Source organism: Alosa sapidissima, chromosome 23 (genome assembly GCF_018492685.1).
Source record: "Alosa sapidissima isolate fAloSap1 chromosome 23, fAloSap1.pri, whole genome shotgun sequence".
Classification (NCBI taxonomy): domain Eukaryota; kingdom Metazoa; phylum Chordata; class Actinopteri; order Clupeiformes; family Clupeidae; genus Alosa; species Alosa sapidissima.
Window position 1 is genome coordinate 10,304,033 of NC_055979.1, and position 14,745 is coordinate 10,318,777.

Below are 14,745 nucleotides of genomic sequence, written 5' to 3' on the forward strand. Positions count from 1 at the left end.
ATTTGTGACTTTATTTCAGTGCAAGAACATTTAGTTAATTAGCTTTTATTTACACACAGTTAGCTTTTATTTACACACATATACTATTAAATAAATTACAGAAATCAAATGGGGAAAACCCATCACATGGTGAAATTTCACCAACTTAAGATTCCATCTTAATGGATGTTGCTACGATGGTATCCAGGATGTTGCTAGGGGACAGTATCCAGGATATTGTTAGGATGGTATTCAGGATGTTGCTAGGGGACGGTAACCAGGATGTTGCTAGGATTGTATCGGAGTCTTAAATTGGTGAAATTTCACCATGTGATGAGTTTTCCCAGATCCCATTCCAAATGGTAGGCTAGGCTATAAAGAGCTTACATAATGAACATCTTGGGAAAGATTTGTGTTTCCAGCATTATAAAAACATTATTAGGCCTAGATCATAAACAAAGCCTGTTTCCAGTGTGCTCCCGGAAAAAAAAGAGAAACATTCCTGAACTTTTTCAAATCACGTCAAACAAATTAACCATTTACAATAGCAAATCATTTTTTCATGGATAAGAAAGACCATTATTGTTTTAGTTGTTGATTCAGGCTATATGTCTATTTTTATTCGCTATAGTCACCTGAGTATATTATTCTTCAGTTAGTTACAAATATATCTACATTTTTCACAAGTTTTAGCCTTGTGTTTAGTCCTTGCTCCTCTTGTTCAAGAGAAAGGGTAGGCTAAATATTGTTTGCTTACGTGTGCATTTTGAGCCTCACTTAAAAGGTCTAGTCAGTTTCTTCTGATGATCAGTATGGCAGCTCATTGAAATCGAACATCATTTGTAAGGTACAGGCATCATTAGTAATTACAAACAAAGATGGCAAACCACACAGAGATGCAGAATCTGAGTTTCTGGCTGGCACACCGGTGCAGGCAAAGATGCAATCCCTACTGCAACCCATGAATGGAATCAATATCTTCATTGAATTAATAGCATTCCATAAATCCTCTCTATGTATGTAACCTATGTCATTAACTACATGCATTTGCCCCCCAGGTCTGACTGCAGGAGTTTAAGAATGACGGCTCTTCTACCTCCTGGAACCTGAAGCAGTGTCTCCCTGCAAGTGTCATGGCTGACTGCATGGGTGAGAGTTACTACGGACACTTTCCCTCCGATGCCTCAATTTGTGCTCAGTCTGTTTTGAGCTTGAAGACTTTGGAGAGCGGCTGTCTGGCACTGGAGTAGATGAGGTACGATTGGCCCTCTGGTGAGGAGAAGAACTCCCAGTCACTGCATCCAATGGTGGGCAGGCGGTGGACAGGGATGAAGCCCTCGTAGCCTTGCCACCTGAAGACAGGCGGAAAAATCAGGCGGAAAAATCTTTAACTGGCATAGATATCCACGTGCAACACAGGCAATCACACTTACTCCCCTCTTTATGAATGCGTTAATTAAACTGACGAAGATATGCAAGAATGAACCTGCACCTTTTAGATTTGCTATAATCCTAGTGGTGGTGCATAGGCTCCAAACAAAAAGTGATTCTTCAAACCAACAATGAAGCTCGCACTCATAAGGTGAAAAATACCAGAACATGTATAGCACTTTAACATAACAGCATGTCGTTTGATTAGACATTAAATGGATTACGCAACTTCTTTTGGTATTTTTTACCTTTTCAGTGCAAGCTTCTCTGTAGGTTTCAAAAATGTCATGAGGTGCTTGAACAAAATAGCTTTGTCTGAATTACTGCTGAATGAGGATGAAATCTAAAGAGCCAAATAATCTCTTACCTGTATATAACACTGTTTAATGAATAGGTTGTTCCATCGTATGAGTTTGCAACCACAAGAAACTTCTCCTCACCAATGGTGAAGAACTCCCAATCTACAGCACTGGAGAAGAAATACAGGATGCATTCAGTCAGTACGACCAAAACCGAACTTTTTAAATGCATGTAGAAAACATGTTAGTCAAAACGGACAAAATCAAAGTTCTTTTAGCTAGACTAAAACACCCAGATAATGCGACAGCAGGTCGAATAACTCTTCCATGTGACAACACAAGAATCTGTGGCCAATTCAGAAGTCAGTTGACTTTTTTTTATAACAACGTTCAAAGTTCAAGGTTACTTTATTAGGTCTCCTAAGGGAGAAATTTGTTTTGGATAAAGGGTATAGCTGCCACAGCCACAATACAAAAGGCATCACAGGACATAGCACATATGTTATACAGAATAAATAAAAAATACATTATGAATGTAACAATGCCTCACCTGTAGGTTCCAATGTTCTGAAACGCAAGGAACATCTGTGTGGCCATGTCCAGCTCATATATGGTAGAGTTAATGGCATAGAGGCTTGGGCGTTTGTCATATAACATATGTCCATTGGCCACCGCCAGGAAATACCTGTCTCCAATGCGAAACATCTCCCAGTCTGTCGCCCCAAGAGTCTGTATGGACAAAGGCAATCTCTACTGAAAGCAGCTCAATAATAGATGTCTGCAAGAACATTGGTAAGCCTCTTAAATGGTAACATTTGAAATACATTGAATACGGACTGTAATTAAAAGCAAATAGTTGGTATCATTTGATATTCAACATTATCAAATTTGGCGTGTCATTAATGTAAATAGATTTAAAAGGTGGCTCAGTTACTGCAAATACAAGTTGTAGCCCTTCTGTCACCTCAAGCAAAACAACATCACCGCTGGGAACATGAATGAAGGTTCAAAGTGAGGTATGAGGGAAAGATTCTACCTTTCATGTGTAGATAAGAAGCAAATGACTGCACCATATACATCAACAGTGATGAAATCACCTTTTTCATCAAAGGAGGTGGCTCTTACCTCACCTCTTACAAACCATGCAATTCAGCTCAACTCGTCACAGCGATGTATGAACATGATTTTTATGAGGGGCAAGGGGAAAATCTGACGTTTAATCACACAGTTTGAAGATTAAGTAAACTCCTAAATAGTATATATCAAGGGGTTAGTAACCCCCCCCCCCCCACTCTCTTTATATTTTGAGGGAGGCACAGATGTGCGCCAGGGAGTTTCCCCCCAGCCACAGCATCACACATCTCCACACAGAGTCTCTCACGTACACACACACAGGGTCTGCCGAGCTGCTTTGTTGACATGCATGATAGGAGTGAGTAACAGAGCCACGGCCATCAATCAAGCTCCTCTCCCGCACCACGTCACATTCAAATAAAGGAACACGGCTATTTTTAGCCACCCTGTTTCCGTCTCGTACTGTCAGGTGCAGTCGGAGATCTGTCAGAACTGATTTCTACTTTGGTTGCCTGCCAGACCCCTCTGGCATTTCTCTCAGACAGACAGACAGACAGACAGACAACGATCTGAACTGTATTTCAGCCTGTACCTCACAATATCAAGCAAGAATCGCAGGCAACGATAGTGTTGGCATGACACAGGAACAAGAAGGTGTATGCCCTATGTATGTTTGTTGTGTGTTAGCATCACTACAGGCAGATCTGAATCATCATTGATGAAAAGTTGAAACAATTTAAATAATAAAGCCAGCTCCACCTCCTCTCTCTCTCTGGTGGTTGCTGATGTATCTCAGTCCTGTACTTATACTGATGCAAGCCTTTGGAAGGTGCCCCGTGGCGTTTCTGTGGTAACAGGTGTCTCGGGCACTGACGGCTGTCTGTGGTCTGGCAGCTTTAGCCGGGAAGCACCTTGTGTGAGGCTTCATCATCTCTCAAAACACAACTCAGCAGTGATGGCTCAATGTTAATTTCAGACTGACAGTTTAAGCTAGCGTCAGAGTGATTAGCAGTATTAAAGCAATACTAGAGAGAAGCATTAGGAGCAGAGAAGTAGGTAATTGGTGGAATTTCTAAAAGGTAAAGGAGGATGAGGATGTTCTCAAAGTTTTGCAACTTCTATCGTCATTTACCAGGGATTAGTCTCAGATAAGTATTAGTCTTTTGTCAGATAAGTATTAGTCTTTGAGAATGGGAGTGAAGCTTTTGTTATGAGGATCGGAGAAGCTTGACTCCACATGATGCCCTAATCCACCTCTGACAGACAGCAGCTCGCTAACAAACCCACTGGCGATAGCGTCACTGCAAGATAAACCATATCCCTAAACTTTATAATGAAAGCATTTAAGTCTTCAGATTGATAACTGATTGTCTAGAGAGATTCACATACTATACTAGACTGTATGAGATAGGGCTGAATGCTCAAAAACTTGGTTGGTGTTGTGAAACTGAAAAACAATCACTTCTAGTTGACTGGTTTCTTCATACTGACTCACTAAACACACAGTACAGCGCTGTGACAGCTTACCCGTATGGTCTGAAAGGGCTTAAATCCTCCTTGAAGCCAGATGTATATGGTGGAGTCGATGTAGGTGGATATACCATCAAAAGCATTCGCTACTGCCAGGAAATGGTATGGACCAATGGTGAAGAACTCCCAGTCGTAGGCCCCTGAAGTCAAGAGGGTCTGGTTTACCTCAAAGGCCTTGGTGCCTGGGTTCCACTTGTAGATAACACTGTTGATGTTGTGGTCTCCATTGGCTGAAATAAAAGTTGCCATTACCCAGCAGCAGCCAATGAAAAACAATATCAGTTATCAATATCTGCTGGACCAAACAGTCTGAAATTTCTTGAAATCAGCTGAGGATATTCAGACAATAGTTTTGAACTTATGTTAATATGATCAAATTGGCCAGTAAAACTAAACATTATGACCTGACCTAGTCTGGATGTCTAGGATGGATGTTATTGGCTGGTTTCATGTTTTTACCTCTCCTGTGATTCGCTACTGCCAGGAAGGACTCATCGTTGATCTGGAAAGCTTCCCAGTCTCGAGCGCTGTGGGTCTCCAGGGTCTGGTAACGCACAAACTTGAGTTTCTTCAAGCTCCACTTGTAGATGATGGAGACCTCCTTCCATCCCTCCACTGGCCCTTTTGAATTTGACACAGCCAAGAACACCTGACACAAGAAAGACAGAAATTTGCCCTCAGTGGAAAAAAACAGTAAATAACATTTGACAAAATCGTCCCAGTAGTTGACTCGGCAAACTAATCAAGCTCACACATCCTGAGGGTATTTAAAAACATAAATGATTGATAGGGGTTAGGCTATTCATCACCAGTGGAGGTGACATCAGATTCATATCTTAATTTAAGTGATTTTTATGTTTGTAGGATATTTAGGAGTCAAACACACATTGTGGAGGTGACTGCTCTTGCTCTTGAATTTCCCCTTAGGGATCAATAAAGTATCTATCTATCTATCTGAATCTAGGCCTGTTCTGGGCCGGGAGCTATAGTGACTATATGGAAGATTGCTGTGGATTCTTATGTTGTGTTAGGACTTGAACGAACAGCAACTACAGAATCTCTCCATGGAAATCTTATTCAAACATAGAGATGCCATGAGAACACTTCAGGTCAAGCAGTATGTTACAGATTTCTTCACCAGTTTAATCTCTCACTCACAAAAATGATACTCCGCGTATACTACAGTAATTCTCTGTGTATTAGCTGCATTGTGCATAAACGGCAGGCTAGTGTTTTATGCCAATAATAATAGAAAATAATGTATTAACTGCACCCATGTATTAAACCCCATGACTTTGGAGTCATTAGCATCAAGGTCATACTCCACTAGCTGAACTTCAGAAACTCCTAGCCCACCTTTTTCCCCACAGTGAAGTGCTTCCAGGCCACGGCCTCGCAGGTGCTGATGTTCTGGTAGAGTTGGAAGCGTCCATTGGTCCACTTGTAGATGCCTGAGCCGGGGCTTGTGGAGCGGTGAGCCATGGCGGCAAACAGACCCACGGTGGGCACCTGAAACACCTCGATGTCATACGTCTCTGAGCTGGTGAAGACGTCCTGGTGATCATCCACATAGTCTAGACGCTGTTTCTCTGTAGACACAAAACATGTGTGTGTTTGGGGGGGGGGGGGGGTGATCCCTTTATATTTCAACATAGGTGATATAATCAGTACTTCAATCATTTATTGAACAGTTCCTTGTCTCAGCTTCACTCCCTTATCTCTCTATTGATCCTCTGTGGCAGCATATTGCAATATTAACAGTGGATGCGCCTTATGTATGTGCCACATTCTCCAAACACACACAAGAAAGACATCAATCCCCAGCTCAAGCCAAGTGCCTTATCCAATAGCGTAGGGTAGTGGTGGCAATCATGAATCACTATGTCATTTTTTGCTCACCTGTTCAGCTATTCACTAAACCTGACCTATCCTGGACACCAACCTTGCAGCATAGGAAGCCAGGAAGCTCCATCACACAGGAAGAGGCCTCTCTTCAGGGTGTCAAACCAGAGCTGACCCCTCTCCGTTCCCGTGCAGGACGGGCGTGATCCCAGGGTGACCCGCACCTCCGACTCTGTCAAGGAGAGAAAGGTGTGTTAGAACATTCTGTACTATTCACAATCCTTTGAATATTTAAGCATAAATAAATTCCATAGATCAATTGATATATAAATACAATGCTAAAATACATCATAATAACCATGTGTTATTGTACATAAATTGTTTATAGACAAACATTTGGAACATCTAAGACAGTGATATTCACATAAAATGGCACTTCTCATGATCACTATACACATAGGGTGTACATAGGAATGTCAAGCCAATTAATACAGTAGGCACCCCGGGCTTTCACTGTACATACACAATCTTGTTGAACTCTCTTAATGCGAATTTCAACATAGGCCAAAAAAAACCCCTGTCAAAGATCAAAGTCTAGCCATAGCGGGGGACTTTTAAATAAACATCCATTAAATGATTGACAGGTATCACAAAACACACAGGATATCCTAAACATGTTGCCATTTTCTTTTCTTTCCCATCAACAAGACAGGGTCATTCACACCACTAACTATAACCATAACGGTAATAAATTATCACTTTATTTTATATGAACGACAACGTCCAAACATAAACACATTTATCGATAACGATATGAAGAACGATATCGTTGGGGATAGTGGGAGAGTTATTCTGAGAACAGCCAATCAGAATCCATCAAATTGTAGCCATCACATTCATCAACACGAGGAGAGTCTTTCCATATTGTTTATCAATGTGGACGCATTTATTGTTATAGTTATAGTTATCTTTATAATTATCGCTCCTGGTGTGAACGACCCTTTTACTCAGAGCTTCCTGTCCACTCTCAGCTTGTCCACTCACCGTATGGAGGCGAGAGAACATCGTTTCCTGGCAGTGGTACAGGTAGTTGACCCAGGGCAGCAGGGACAGCCAGCTCTGCCAGCCGGGGGTTTGAGGAGGGGCAGATCCGTGTGATGGCATCAGAACCAGGCAAGAGAACCAGCTGACGCAGTAAACCCTGGGATGAGTGGTTAACAATGTCAGGGAAGCGATCAGATTAATAAAAGAAAAATTGTGTAGTGCTGTCATGTGTGAGTGTGTGTTCCAAGGGAGCGAGAGGTCTTACCGAAAACAGTCCTTTCCAGCGCTTCCGGTTGCCTACGTAGATCCTGGAGCCACTTGTGTTGAGGTCTGCAGGGAATGGTTTCTTAAGAACCCTACAACACAAACACGCACACAGAGAGAGAGAGAGATAGAGAATCAGAACTGCTCTCATGGTTTGTTTAAAATTTGATTAATTGGAATTGCATTTTATCTCAGGCATCTCGTCCCACACTCACAGCTCCAGAGCCATTCCACAGTCTATGGTCAGCGTGGCATGTTGCCCGCTCAGAGCCAGCACCAGTGTGTGCCAGTGCCCGTCGGCCAGATGCATGTTCCGGAAGGTCAGCCGCTCCTTGACTTCTGACCCCTGGTAGAGGAAGTGGAGATGCTCCTTGGAGAACTTCAGCCCCAACAGGAGCTGGTTGCCATCACCCCTCACCATGGAAAAGATGTACTCACTCATCTGAGGGAGTGGTAGAGATAAAATAGCAAGGAGAGAAAAGGACAACACATTGATTTGGTCCTAAAGATGATTTGTACACGGCCCAGATTATGCCCCAACAAACCCCAACATTCTTATAAGTTGTTGGTTGCAGTTCTTAGAATGTTCAGAAAGCCAACTTGGAGCTCCACACATCCCAGACAGTGACTGACAAGAATGACTTTTGGAAATGCCAAACTCAAACAACTCCATTCAACAAAAACCAACAAACACAACCGATGATGCGCACTGACCCAACTGTTGGCATTTGTTGCCGTTTGTTGGAGCAGTGTGCAAGCACCTTCACTTTACAGAAGAGTAGACATAACACAGTGGGGCCATGGGGGGTTACTTTAAAGGGTAACACTCTAGACTCACCTTTGGTGCAATGCGATCCACCTTTATCGTCACAACGACAGAAAACTCGGAGGGGAAGCGCTGACAGTTGACAAAGATCTGCGAGGAGGGGAAGCCGAGGCCTCGCAGCGGACCGGACAACTGGACCCCTTGCACCCCTCCGTCCTGGACCAGCCGCACCCCTGCGCCGACGGCCTGGCCTTCCTGCGGGAGCACGCGGGACAGGAAGTCCAGGGGCAGCAGGTCTGCTGGGGCAGGAGACGAGTCCTTTATCTCTACATGACTTCCTCCCCTCGTCACCTCTTCCTTCACCATCTCTACTGATGCTGCCGCACCTTTATCTAGTCTACCCATGCCGGCTGAAGCCAACAAAAGAGAAACAATGAAATGCGCTTACTTTAGCTTGTTACGGCTAAACAACAAAAATAAACACCTAAAGAATAGAGTATACATAACATAACATATATATTAAGTAACATAATTCTCTTGACCTTTCTAACACAGAGTGTTATCTGATAATATCTAAAAATAATCTAACCTAAACAAACATAAAGCAATCTGATACATGCGCTCATAAAGATATGATACTGTTATAGGGCATTGTGGTGAGTAGGTAGCTTGCATTAGTTGTCATATGGCATTCAAGTTTGGCTTGGGAACTTAATGAGTCCTAATCATCCAAATCTTGTAAGAAGACAGTGCCCTTTACACATCAAAAACCCAGAGATGGGGATGTCCCGATAAGTGCTCCTTTCATCTGGGTGTCTGTGAAGGATTCAAAAGCTTTCAGGATTTTATGGCCCTTCATTCATGTGTCAGTGTGTGCAGAGGGGACATCGGGCACTGTATCTCTCTTTCCATTCATGCAAATGGACCGCTATGCAAAACATGGCGATGAAGAGAGGATTAAGTAAGAAGAGCGGAGGGAAAGAGAGAGGGATGAACATGGGAGAGGGAGGGAGAGATGAACAGAGTGTTATGCATAAAAAAGAGAGAGCTGAACAGACAAGAGAGGAGGAATGAGTGACAGAATACGGGAAGAGGAGTAAAAGAAAGGAATGAACAGAGAAAGAGTGAGAGCTGAAGAGTGGAGAGAGGAGACATGGAAAGAGGAGAGGACGGGTTAGAAAACAATGAGTATAAGACATGACTGGAAAAGAGTGAGAGAAATAAACAAAGGGATAAAAAGAAGGGAATGAGAGAGTGATGAACAGAGAAGAGGGAAGAGAAAACAGGAGAGAGATGACCAGAAGTTACTATAGCAACTGTAAAAACATACATGCTAGATTTAAGGAGGATATTTTAAAGCCCTAATTTGAATGATGGACAAAAAGCGTAGCAAAAGCAAAGGCGTAAGTCTAATTAAAGCTTATTTAATAACTTGGCTAATTCCTTGTTTTTCCAACAACTGTGCTGGTAAGAGATCATCAGGTGTGCCGCAGAAAATTATCCAATTGTCACCTCACTGGTCCAGAAAAGCAATCCTACATTGCATCGAAGAATTTATAACCACATGCTCTCATTGAGTGCATGATTGCACTATTTGTAGTATGCATGCATTCTACAATGGAAGCCCCATATCCACAGAATCATCACATATCCAGGTCATAACAACCAAAAATTAGATATAGTCACCTACGTATGAAACAGAGGGTGCTTATTTTATGAGCAGGTCTTGCATACAAGCCATAATAAGGCCATACCTGCGTAATATTTGAAGTTTTAGGCTATGGCATGTTTATTTTTTTTTCTTCACACAGGATGTTAGTGTGCCGTGGGACATTTTAAGTGTCAAAAGAGTGCCGTGGCACAAAAAAGGTTGAAAATCACTAGGCTAATTTAACACTAAGGGGTAAGACCTTAACTGAAACATCGATGAGTGTGCTCAATGCTCCCGCATGCAATACGGTAACTAATTCATGCACTTTGATTGACAGACTTTGCACTTTGCCCCCCTTATAAATCAGAGCCACAAGTGTTTTTTTTTGTGATGAATTTGTAAAGGTTTAAGTTTAGGCTGGGTGTTCAAATGGCACTAGGGGATGTTCATTTAAACCTCTCTAAAACCACACATCAAGTGTGTGTGCATTTATGTTAGTGTTAGTGTGTTTCATTGGGGGGAGGGGGTGTTATGAAGAGGTCCGAATGAGCAGAAAAGTAGGAATTAAGAGTTCAGGGGCATTCTAATTGAAACTTTCTCGTAACTGGGAAATATACTGGGAACACAATTTAAGACTACAACTGGAAGGCACCATAAACATGTGATTTTTAATTGTAAAATACTTGTAATCCAACTTTTTCTTCAGTAGTGCCCCAAGGCGTAAGCCTACTGTACGTCTAATATGAGACTCATAACTACTTAATTAATGCTATTAGAGCTATTTTTAAACTCATAAGAAGACAACACACTTGCTGTAATTTACGGCCTTTGAGTTTGTCTCAAAGCAGATCTGTCTGTTGTTGGTAGAGACTGATTTAATGAGTGGATATGAATCTGTGGTCAAAGTGTTTAATTTATATCTGTTTCCTACCACACTATATCAAAGTGTGTCTGAAGGTGGGGAAGACCCAAATGGATTAAGTTTCAAAGGCAACAAGGATATTCACCAGACACAATATTGGGGGTTGGTAACCTATTCCTGAAAACTTTAGTTTAAACAACTTGATAGGCCATTTGGAATGCAATGTGCATTTGTAAGGGTGCTACATTGCTAAATGCTAAAAACGGCTGTCTCTGTGGTATATAACGCATGGTCTTTCTGTTGTACAAGTGGGTGAAAAGGATTTTTCACGCTAATGCATATATTTCTCAGTGGAATGCAGCCCAGAGGGTGTTCCCGAGGTTTTAGCAACACTTCATAATCAAGTGATCACTACCATTAGGGGGATCCCGCTGTGCAGAGGGCGCAAAACGCCCCTCACACACCCACCCTGAGCCCCCTCCTTCACCACCCCCCACCTCTGTTAACCCCGGGGCAATTGTAAGAAGCCCCCCCCCCATTGCCCAAACTCACTTCCTGCTGCTGTGGTAACTCCAGCCCATAATAACTACTCCCCTCCATTCAGTTTATAACTTTCCCTGCATCCTATAACCATACCACCCAAACCAACTCAAGTCTAACATTATAGTCATTGTGCTGTCAAAATGCCATTGCATGGTAAATAGAAATATCCACCATGTCTACCGTATGTACAGTATATTCGCAATGCATGTCCCCATACATCAATTCACAGGAAGAGATCATGTCAGTCTTTAGATCTGCAGATCTCCTGCTTAATCTCACCTCTTTATAGAATATAGAACAAATATAGACTGAATTTTTAGGTGATTCAAGCTAAATTTAAATGTTTATTATACATTCTGTGAATAGTATAAGCATGAACTTTTGAGCGTGTCGGTCATGTTTCAGTGTTTGCAGCATGAATCTGACTGGTCAGCTAGTCTGGGTTTGGGGACACCTCTACCTCAAATGACATTCGAAATCACCCACATCCTCAACTCCTAATCTTCAGGAGGATGTGAGGCTCCGAATGAAGATAAACAATCATTTCAACAGGATCTAACCTTATCTAATGTGGGGGATTTCATGGGAGAGAAAACAAGAGTTATTAGTGCAATAGTATATGTATGTCCAGGACTCCAGGCACTGGGTTAAGTAAATGTGAAAATCAAACCTTGATATGAACCCATCCTAACTGATCACATTAATTCTGTCCTACATATAATTTAACTTCTCTTGGAGATACAAGAAATTGTGATGAGTTTTTTTGTCAAAACTGCTCTTTCTTCATGCATTGAAAGAATGAATATCCTCAAGGCATTTGAAAGATGACCCAAAGTAACTGAGCAACAGAGGATGAGGGGGGGGGGGGGGGGTATAATAAATGACCTACCTGTGCACGGTCTCCATGGCATGGCACCCAGCGCAACATCACCCAGAAACAAGAGAAGGGTCAGGGAGATCATCAACCGGTGTAGCCCCATCATTTGGGAAGTTCTCTGTGTGTCCATTCTCCCCAAAGGTCCCTCAGAACCAATGCTATAACTCCTAATAAGTCCAATATTAACTTCGCCTCTCAGCACTGTGACATCTAATTTGCCAAGAATGTTCCAGAAGTGGAAGTTGTCGTTTGTTGTTTTGCTTTGTTGTGCCACCGCAGTGAGCAATAGCACGTGTCACGTTGACCCCCTCAACGGATCAAAAAAGAAATCAGAGAAAGACTAACAGACAAACTTCTGCCGTACATCTTCACTTGTGCACACTTTAAGCTCTAACTTGTAGTCCCCGAAAACTTTGGCCACTGCTGATCCTCTCGAGTGGCCCTCTGGTCACGCTGCAGATCTACTGAGGACTGAAGACGATCGGCTCACAGGAGTCCACTGAAGCTCTGTTTGGTGGTCCCTCCGGCAGAAGCGTCCAACACTAATCATTAACTTGCCTGTCAATGATCAATGCCGACGGGACGGGCCACTGTGGAGGGACCGAGTCCCTCAGAGGTCTCTTCTCGTCTGCTTTTCTGACAGCTGTCACAAAGTGCTTCTGTCCAGTCTTCCGTCCGGCAGATGTGTACTTACAGTCAGGGGAGCATCATGGAGTGGTTGGTGAGGTTTCCACTGACCTCTTCTTGAAGTTTGTTAGAGCTTAAGGAGGAGAGAGAGTGAGAGAGTAAGAGAGAGAGAAAGAGAGAGAGAGAGTGGGGAGAGAGAGAGACTGCACTAGTTGGCTCTGGAGAGAGAGAGAGAGATGTGAACCAAGGGAGAAGGGAGTCAGGTATTTGGATAGACATTTAAATGAGCGTAGGCAGGAGAGGTGGGGTTGTGAAGAGGGAGGAAAGAGAGAGAGAGAGGGAGGGAGGGAGAGTGAGAGAGAGGCTGAGTCAGAGGGTAGCGGAGGGAAAGAGGGGTGAGAAGAGGAAGAGAGAGAAAGAGAGAGGGAGGAATAGAGATAGGGAGGAGGAGAGATATACAGAGATAGGAGGATGTGTGAGTGAGTGAGACAGAGAGCAGAAGGAGAGGGAAAGAGAGGGGAAGAGAAATAAAAAAGAGAGTAGGAGAGATGGAGAGGGGGAGGGATGAGAGGGGGAGGAGGGGAGTAGGAACGTTTCATCAGGTGGGATTCAAAAGCTTAGTTCACCTCATTGTGTCCCCCCCCCCCCCCCTACAAACCCTGATGGGAGGAGTTGGCTAGTTCGACCTGTTGTCTGTCCTCACGGTGAACTATCGGCAGTCTAATGCTCAGGCTGCCTGAGGGCCACACTTCATTGGGAAAGATGCTTGTGGTCTGGCGCAGTTGCAGTCTCACTTTCTCCACATATCCTTCCGTTTTCTTTGCAATAGTGTCAGTCTGAGTACCGTTCGAGCCACAGTTCTAGTGGAATAACTTGGGGTTAAGTGCCTTACTTAGGGGCACAATGGCGGCATAGAATTCCCAACATTCCGGTGTTTCATTTGGAATCCCAGATCTCTAACGACTAGACCACCCCGCGCTCGGTGCTCCTTGCAATGTGTCAGTTCTGAAGGGTCACATCCCCTGCTCTATGTTTTGGTCAAGCTCTCTTGTCCTCTCTTGTGCTCCATGCCATGTGTGTCTCTCCTCCACATTCCAGAACAACATTCTAATCCACAGGGGCGCGACACTCCTGGGTGACAGTCTGACATCCACCAATGTGTTGTCCTGGACATTTTTTTTTTTTTGTAGTTGTAGTTTTATAGTTCACTTGCATGAAGTTTTATCAGCACCAACTGGTATAAACCAGAAATTAGAAGACAGTTGAATGTAGTGTGGCTATTGGTGTCAGCTATTTGGTACTAATGAATATAAGAAACATTACCAATGAGAACAGGTCTTACACAGATATAAACATTTACCTACATCTTTTTCTACAAGGAAAAAAAAATTGGTTTTCGTTTATGATCACCTGTACTGTCAGTGTCAGTTTCGGGGAAGCATGCTCACTGTCAAACCAAACCAAACCCTCTGAAATGTTGACTGTGTTTACAGCAGGTGTGGTCAGGTAGACACACTCACATAAACCCCCATGCCCCCCCCCAACCCAACCCTCACACGAATGTGCCGTCCTTCACTAATCGCAGGTCAGTGCATTAGCAAGCAGGCTAGCAGAGAAAAGTACAGGGAGGCGTAATGCACACCTGACCTCTCTTTAGTGGAATGCCACTGCCCCATTAAAGGTTGTGGGCTTCAAAGCAGTCACGTCAGGCACTTCCATTAGCTACATCATCTGCAGGACTACAAAAACACAGAAAATAGAGCACTACACCCCACTTCCCCCAACCTCAAGGATTCCTCTCATGAGCCTCTTCAGTGTTTGTGGTGTGTGACAGAAAGAGAGAGAGAGAGATTGAGTAAGTTTGTGTGTCAGAGAGAAAGCAAGAGAGGAAGAAAATAAAAACAATGAAAAGAGTGCTACACCAAGGGAGAGGAAGAGGGAGAGAGAGAGTATGTG

The 14,745-nt window shown here is 43.2% G+C and overlaps 1 protein-coding gene across 2 annotated transcripts; it reads right to left on the reverse strand.

The window, feature by feature from the left end:
* Positions 1–17: 17 nt before the first annotated feature.
* On the reverse strand, positions 18–12,947 carry tspeara (thrombospondin-type laminin G domain and EAR repeats a). Of its 2 annotated transcripts, none has more exons than XM_042081435.1 (12): positions 12,175–12,947; positions 8,302–8,525; positions 7,679–7,905; positions 7,465–7,555; positions 7,200–7,356; positions 6,256–6,387; positions 5,670–5,902; positions 4,773–4,962; positions 4,311–4,543; positions 2,260–2,438; positions 1,778–1,879; positions 18–1,331 (listed from the first exon to the last, which is right to left on the reverse strand). In XM_042081435.1, exons 1-12 carry the CDS (start codon positions 12,290–12,292, stop codon positions 1,175–1,177), a joined length of 2,043 nt encoding a protein of 680 aa, XP_041937369.1. In that variant the 5' UTR covers positions 12,293–12,947; the 3' UTR covers positions 18–1,174. The 2 variants fall into 2 exon arrangements, with proteins under 2 accessions (XP_041937369.1, XP_041937368.1); XM_042081434.1 differs by having other exon boundaries at positions 8,302–8,639.
* Positions 12,948–14,745: the final 1,798 nt, after the last annotated feature.

Coding starts and splice junctions, on each gene's coding strand:
- tspeara (XM_042081434.1), bottom strand. CDS start 12,292: ATGGACACACAGAGAACTTCCCAAATGATGGGGCTACACCGGTTGATG. Junction 7,556..7,678: donor TGTGGAATGGCTCTGGAGCT/GTGAGTGTGGGA, acceptor TTTGTGTTGTAG/GGTTCTTAAGAAACCATTCC. Junction 5,903..6,255: donor CTGGCTTCCTATGCTGCAAG/GTTGGTGTCCAG, acceptor TTGTGTCTACAG/AGAAACAGCGTCTAGACTAT.